General features: G+C 48.6%; 1 protein-coding gene across 6 annotated transcripts in view; it reads right to left on the bottom strand.

Moving 5' to 3' along the window:
• Positions 1 to 6,104, bottom strand: part of DCAF5 (DDB1 and CUL4 associated factor 5) — a 105,065-nt gene extending 98,961 nt beyond the window's left edge. For 3 of the 6 annotated variants that reach the window (XM_023182634.2, XM_023182643.2, XM_023182682.3), the window contains exon 1: positions 5,454 to 6,104. In XM_023182634.2, coding sequence (XP_023038402.1) covers positions 5,454 to 5,667 — 214 coding nt within the window. In that variant the 5' untranslated portion in view covers positions 5,668 to 6,104. Of the gene's footprint in view, positions 1 to 5,111; positions 5,320 to 5,453 lie in introns of those variants that run through there. The other 3 variants (XM_023182661.1, XM_023182672.1, XM_023182652.2) reach the window with 2 other exon arrangements.
• Positions 6,105 to 7,631: the final 1,527 nt, after the last annotated feature.

Raw genomic sequence — 7,631 nt, 5'->3', positions numbered from 1 at the left:
AATAAATTAGTCTAAAAGCACATTATCTGCAGGTAAGGTGTTTGGCTGTATCAATCTCCTAAAAGCCTTTCCTGACATTCAAGGGAAACAACAGTTGTTGCAGCAGCAGCAGCAACAGCATGGGTTAGGCCCTTGTGCTAAGAACTTTACAAATGTTAGTTCATTCAATCCTTACTACAACCCTGTAGGGTATTATTATCCTTATTACATGGGTGAGGAAACAGACAAGAGAGGATAAGTGACCAAGTAGTTGGGTTGGTATTCACCCCAGGCAGTCTGACTTCAGGGTTCATACTCCAAAATCTCTCTCTATATATTATGGATCCTTAAAATGATCAATATGGTCAGAGACCCATTTGAACTAGAAATAGGCTAAATAGTTATCCCCATTTATAAGTATTATGACCAAGCAACTAAGTGCCTCTCCTCATTCACAACTCCTACATAATTAATACTTTGAAACATCATAATTGCTCATGCTATTCGAAAAACTTCTGAAGGCACTTTTCCTATATTTAGTCATAAGCACACAAAAAAGATAATAATCTCTCACTATAACTCAAAACTTCATACTTACGGGTTATTCTGCTAGTTCTACAAGTTCCAATTCCTTAAATCTCGATTCAGGGGCAATAATATTATAGCCACTCTCATTCCAAAGAGCCAAATCTTTGTTTTTGTTTACTGCTAAGATGATCTGCACAAACCCTTTACAACATATAAAAAGGCGGAGTAACAATCCAAGTCGAACGCACATAGAGATACATTCTGATTGGTCACCCAATCAGAGCTCTAAAAGATCTTCATTTTCTTCGCAAAAAAAAAAAAAAAAACTTTAAACAAACATATAAAGGATCCCATTCTAGGAAAAAGGAAAAGCATAAGAGGAGGCAATAAGAGCAATTTAGAGGACTAGATGCAACCAAAGACCCAAAAGGTAAACCCGAAATATACCCTAAATATGTGTACTACTGTAACCTCATTGATGTTGTTAGGATCTCTTGTGTCACTTCAACATACAATATTGTTCCCCATCCCTCAAAGGACTAACACACATAAATATTCTAAGAAGAGACTACAATCATCAAGTATAAGCTAGTCTTTATAAAAAGTAATGTTCACGGGCCGGGTGGGGTGGCTCACACCTGTAATCCCAGCACTTTGGGAGGCCGAGGTGGGTGAATCACGAGGTCAGGAGTTTGAGACCAGCCTGGTCAACATGGTGAAACCCCATCACTACTAAAAATACAAAAATTAGCCGGGTGTGGTGGCACGCACCTATAATCCCAGCTACTCGGAAGGCTGAGGCAGGAGAATTGCTTGAACCCAGGAGGCGGAGGTTGCAGTGAGCCAAGATCGTGCCACTGCACTCCAGCCTGGGCGACAGAGCAAGACTCCATCTCAAAAAGAAAAAAAAAAAAGTAATGTTCACTCAAAACCAAGTTCATGAAGCACCTTCACATATAACATTTCATTGACCATTCACTACCCCCATTCATCTACCAGTTTGAGGGCAATCGTTATCCTCATTTTACAGATGAGTAGTGAAGGGACTTACCTAAATTCAAACACTTTGTGACTGGTGGAGCCTCCAACTCAAATCACATGACATCAAATCCCAAGCACTTTCCACACCACATTGGGCCTCCTCATTCCACATCAAAAAGTCACAAAACTATCCTGTCTGCCTAATCTGCACTGGTCTATTACCAATACTGTAAGAACAAATGTCTGTTATTAATGAGCCCAAGTGTTACAAATACAAAAGAGAAACAAAACAAACTCAGTATTTTCTCTGACAGGCCTGGCACTCTGTTCAGCACCCAACCTATACCTTGACTAACACAGTTCTCACAAGCCCCTCAGGTAGGTGCCGATATTCCAAATGTATACCTCAGAAAACACATTCAGAGAGGCTTAGAAACTTGACTAAGGTCACAGAATAAACAAATGACACAGCGATGATGTTAGCCACATGTCTGCTATACCACACTGCCTAACATAGTATCACAGCGATGCCTTTTTCTGGTCATCAACAAGAAAAATCAAGTACTTTTTAGGTTAAAATATCTTAATGTGTCAAATAACCATTTCTCCACTTGTTGCTGTCATAATTTCACTACCAAGCACAGCACCTTTTCTTCTTCCTGATTTTCTCTGGTTTACTCAATATCTGCTCGCCTCACTGTGCCCTGGAAAAGGGGATAGCTGTTGGAACAGAAAAGTGACGTATTATTAACTAATAGTACTTTACCCAGCCACAGGAATCATGCAAATATTATTTCTGCTCTGGGTCTAAGTTAATTCTATCAAGTAGTATGTGTCAGTTACCAGAAATGTGAGCCTGCCCAAACAATTATGAAATGAAAACAATGAACAATCTATCATTTTAATCACAACTCTCTAAGGGCTTTCCAATCCAGACAAGACACAAGAACAACAAAATGCATAAAAGTAATCTCATTACCATCCCAGAGTCTGGCATCCCACCACATTACAACATTGGGGATACATAGCATTAGCCTCAGAATACTGTGCTCCCCCCCTCAGGTGTTGACTGCTAATAAGAGACAAAGATAGATAAGAAAAAAAATATAAACATGACACTAGTTTTAAACTTGGGAAAATCATCGAAGGACTTCCCAGAACAAAATGTAATTAGCTTTAACAAGTTAGGGTATATTAGGACTCCCAAAGGGGGCTTCCTTATCTGAAGCAAACAGGAGGAACTTTCTGTTAACACAGCTGTATACTCATAATGGAAGGTAAATAGCTAAAAAGGCTTTAAACAAAAACTCTATGTTCAAGGAACAAATAGGAAAAGCTAGGTGTATCTTAGCCAAGCTGGAGGAGCGGTGGAATAGCCTGCTGATAGGATTAAGAACAGGAACAGGAGTAGATAAAGAGGAAACAGGAAGAACTGAGCTAGAGGGAGTATGGGGGGAAGGAGGAGGAGCAAGGGGCAAAGAAGGCTGGAACTCAGGAAGTACTGATGGAGATGGGCACCACAAGCCTAGAAAAGTAAGGAAATAAATACCCAGAATCGAAAGGTCTGCCAGAGCCTCCCTTGTGGAAAGGACTCTCCTCTTTTACAAGCTAAAATTAAGATAAAGGAAATGACCTGGCCAAGACTAGAGAAAATAGAATTCATTTAAGATATAGGGGAGCGTCCTGCCCAAGGATAAAAGGAGTAATAACTGGTAGCGAATGGAGGGAACTTTTTAGTGCTTTTCAAAATGTAACTTCAAATAGATAAATTATATGGCAGGGAAATTATCTCAATAAATTTGTTATTTTTAAAAAAGTTTGAGCTAGGCATGGTGGCTCACGCTTGTAATCTCAGCACTTTATAGGGTGAGACAAGGAGGATTACTTGAGGCCAAGAGTTCAAGACTAGCCTGGGCAACATAGGGAGACTGCACCTTTACAAAAAAAAAATTTTTTTAAATTAGTCGGGCATGATGGCACCTGCCTGTAGTCCCAGCAACTTGGGAGGCTGAGGTGGGAGGTTAGCTTGAGCCTGGGAGGTCAAGGCTGCAGTAAGCAGTGATAGCCTACTGCACTCCAGCCTGGGCAACAAAGTGAGGCCCTGTCTCAAATAAATACATAAATAAAGGCGTGTCAAGCTGGGCAACGTGTGACTACTCACAATTCCGTTAACATGATTAGTTCAGTTATCTCCAAAAGAGTACCCCCAAATTCCCTTACTCAGTAGGTAAAGTTTACTTATGTCTGGGAACTTCTCTGTTGGAATACATCAGGAGTTTTATGATTACATAAAAAACAGTAGCGGGGATACTGGGAGCCAAGTCTTTAAAGAAGAGGTCTTCCCTCACTTATGCTCTTGAAATTTATTTGATAAAATTTTATATGGCGGTGTGGGGGAAGGAAGCTTTCGTCTGAAAGATCAGATTTCTTCAGCGGATGACCTAGGGCCAAAATCTACCTAGTCAAAGAGAAAACTATCTGGGGTACAAAAGTCAAGTCAGTTCTGGACAGACCCCAGAAGGTTTATCATAAAATGATCACAGAAGATCTTTCTCTTTGCTACCCCCAAATTGGACTGTACGCCCCGTGTCACTTCCGACGGTTACTCGCGAAGACGGATGCTTTGCCATGATCCCAGAAGTTTCTGGCGAGCTGCTGACATAAATTAGAAAGCCACTCGAGGACCGACCTGGGTGAAGCTAAGCGCCACGTCCAGGGCTGGGCTCCCCCTTCATCCCTCCCAATATAGGAAAAGGGACAGAAGAGGGCAGCAGCCAAGCAGGAACGCCCAGTCAGTCGTCTTCACCCCCCTCCCCTGAGCCAGGTTTCGGGGAGCCGCCCCCTAGCCCTCACGTAGGCCCGTTCCCACCCGCTCCTGCCCTGGGCCCGCGACCCCAAGGAGGAGGGGACAACGGCGGCGAGCGCCCCCACCGGCAGCAGGCGCACCTCCCCGGGGGCAGCTGTCGCCGCGGCCCGCGGGGCCCGGGCCTCCCCGGGAGCAATAGGCTATCGATTCAGCTGCCTGTCGCTAGGAGCCCCGGGAGAGCGAGGCCTACACCTCCCGGCCGGAGCCCCGGCCTCGATTTCGCCACTTTCCCCAAACCAGAGGGAGAGCCCGGGGGCAACCAGGCCGGTCTGGGCGACAGGGAGGAGAAGCAGAGACCACTTGCAACAGCGGCCGCGGGAAACAGGGTGTGGGGCGCCGGACTCCCGCCAACAAGTCTCCCGGGGGTCCCCCACCCTACCCCCTGCCTCATAAGTTGCGCATTCAAGTTCAGGCTGGTGCCCTTTAGCCTCCACAGCCCTCGCCACTCTCCAAACCGTATTAAAAACAAGACGCAGAAGAGGCCACAACCGAACGAAAGGCGATGGTGCTGGGCCCCTAAGAGCGCCAAGGGGGGCGGCCCGCCGCGGCCCTACCGCCGCCAGTCACCTCCCTTCTGCAGACCCCGCCAGCCCCCGGGTCGCAGCCCCCGGCCCCTCGGCGTCCGGGTCTGTCACCGCCCGCTTCCCAGCCCCAAGACCCCTTTTCCTTGACGCCGGCGACAGGGGCTGCAGCTCCCCCTTGCCTCCGGCGCTCCTCGGCCTCCTCCCCCTCCACATCCCCAAAATGCCCCCAGCACCTTTTAAAGTACGCGGAGGAAGAGTTTGCCGTCAAACTTTTGTCGAGCGGTAACCTCGCCCCCCTCACCGACCCACACTTTCAGGGCAGGCATCAGGAGAGATCACTTTGCACTTGGGATAAAGCGAATTAAGGAGCTGTCAACCATTTTAGGTCTTTTTTATAGAAGACATCCTCTCCTTCCCCTCCCCCTGCAATGGTTTTAATTTGACACCAAACCTTCCTACCGCAGAAGGGGGTTGAGAAAGGGAGGGGGTGGGGACAGAGGGCAGGAGGAGGGTGACGGGGGAGAGCGAGAGGGGGAGGCTGGGAGGGTGCGGGGAGGGGAAGGGGGTTGATTTACCTGAGACCAGCCACTGGCCTCCATTGTTGGAGAATTCAATGGCATTGACACAGCCGAAGTGGCCGAGGAGGTCCTTCTTGTAGAGGTTTCTGCAGCCCCGCAGGCGTCTCCTCTGAAAGTCCTGAGTGAGCAGGGGGTCCCCATGCAAGCCCCGCTGGGACAAGAAGCCCACCACTGACCTCATGCTGCCCCCCAGGCCAGTTCTCCTCTTCATGCTGGAACCGCCGCCGCCGCCGCTCGCGCCGCCGCCCCTCCCTCGGCCTCACGCGCGGCCGCCGCTCCCCCCACCCGGCCCTCCCCCCGCGCTGCGATCCGGATGGTTCTTTAACCAGCCATGGCAGGCAGAGCGAGGTGTGCAGACACTCGGCGGCGTTCGCGGCTTCCTGACGGTCCCCTCCCTCTCCTTCCCCCCGAGGCTCCTCCCTCTGCCTCTCCGCCTCCTCCAGCAGCTGATCTTCAGCTGCCGCCGAGCTTCCGCGATGCGCGGCCCTTCCGCCGGCCGCGGGGCCCCGAGAACGCGGCGTCGGCGCCCCTCCCCCTTGCGGGGGGTGGCCGGAAGAACGCGGGCGGCCGGCCGGGAGACCACGGGCGCCTGCTGCCTTCGCCGTTGAGCCGCTTCCCACGCGGGGATCCGGGTGGCGCCGGGCAGACACACCGCTGCACCCCAGCGCCTCGCACTCCGCGGAGTTGAATGCGCGTAACAATCCGGGTGGCCGCCGGGCTTCGGCTCGCCCTCCTCCCGCGGGGATCCACGGGCCGGCTGCTGCCCGAAGGCCAGCGCCCGTGCGAGCTCGGGGGAAATGCGGCTGGAGTGGGGGAAGGTGCGAATGGGGGCTCCGGTCCTCCTTCCTCTGCTGGCCTCTGCCTTGGGCAGTCCGGCCCTGCCCGAGGCGGGGGAACCGGGAGTTAGGGCCGCACACTTGGAGGAAGGTTGCCTGGGGGTTTTGTTCGCGCACCCGGCCCTTCCCCTCTCCCGGTAAATGTTTACCACCACCGCTCCTCCCCAAGTCCAGTTCTCTGTCTTCCTCCGGTCCTTGAGTTGAAAAAGGCTAAATTGTTCCGTCTGGCAGATTAAATAGAGTGGTACATGGGGGAAAAGAGAAAGGGAGAAAGGGATAAAGAAGTGGGAAGAAAATTGCCAAAACCGAGTTGTTGAAGTCCCGAGAAGCACGCGGTACTTCTCTCCGTTCCAGATAAATTTGCAAGACACAAGAAGCGTGATTTGAAACTAACGATATATGTTATTTAATTGGGTGCGGTGAGCTCCTCTTAAAGGTCTCCAGTCGGGAGCGCTGAGGTTGGACAGCTGTTAACCAGCAGCTGCGCTCCAGGCCAGAAGTGGCTGCACTTCAGTAGGATGGGAGTCACCGCGTTGACCCTAGTGGGTGTTAAGTGCTTTGGAATTCTACCAGATACAGTTAAAAGTCCCCTTTCGATGTATTATAGTACTTTTCCTGGAAGCTATCCTCTGTCATTAAGTGGTAATAAGCTACTGAAATAGGCACTTGTCAGTTTTGCCCTTTCAAGTTAGCAGGACTTATATCCTCTGGACCAGAGGTGGCACAGGAGCTGTTGAGTAGAATCATCATTGAACGATGGGCTGTACATCTCTGATCTGGGGAAGATGATAATAATTTTAAAAAAAAGATCGGCTGAACATGGAAGAGGTTTACCCGTCAAGCAAAATTAACTTCTACTTTTTGTTCAGTGACAATAAGATTAATCGTACTAATAACAAATATGCAAGTGTTTCATATAAAAGTACATATTCTAGCAAATATTACTAAACAGAAACCAAATTCCATCAGCATTTGTGGAAAAGGGCAAAAATAAATAAATTTTTTAAAGAAAAATCAAATTCCTAAAATGTGAATTTTAACGGAATATTGTTCCCCTAAACAGGAAACTATGTAGGATGTCTTCTAATAATCCTTTGTGTTTATTCATTATAATAACCACCTGAAAATTAGTAGCAGTATACCAGCTTTATTAAAGATGTATAGCACCAAACATCCTTTTGTCATAATGTCAAAATGTGTAATTAATCATTTATTTTTGTGACGATATGAGTCTCCCCCACTCTGCTATAAGTTCTCCGGAAGCAGGGACCACGTCTCCTCAAGGGTGTATGCCTGGAGCCAGCACTTGCTGGCACTAGTGGCCACTTTAATACTTGCT

Source organism: Piliocolobus tephrosceles, chromosome 6 (assembly GCF_002776525.5).
Source record: "Piliocolobus tephrosceles isolate RC106 chromosome 6, ASM277652v3, whole genome shotgun sequence".
NCBI lineage: Eukaryota > Metazoa > Chordata > Mammalia > Primates > Cercopithecidae > Piliocolobus > Piliocolobus tephrosceles.
The sequence above is the reverse complement of the archived record's forward strand: the minus strand, read 5'-3'. Positions and strand labels throughout refer to the sequence as shown.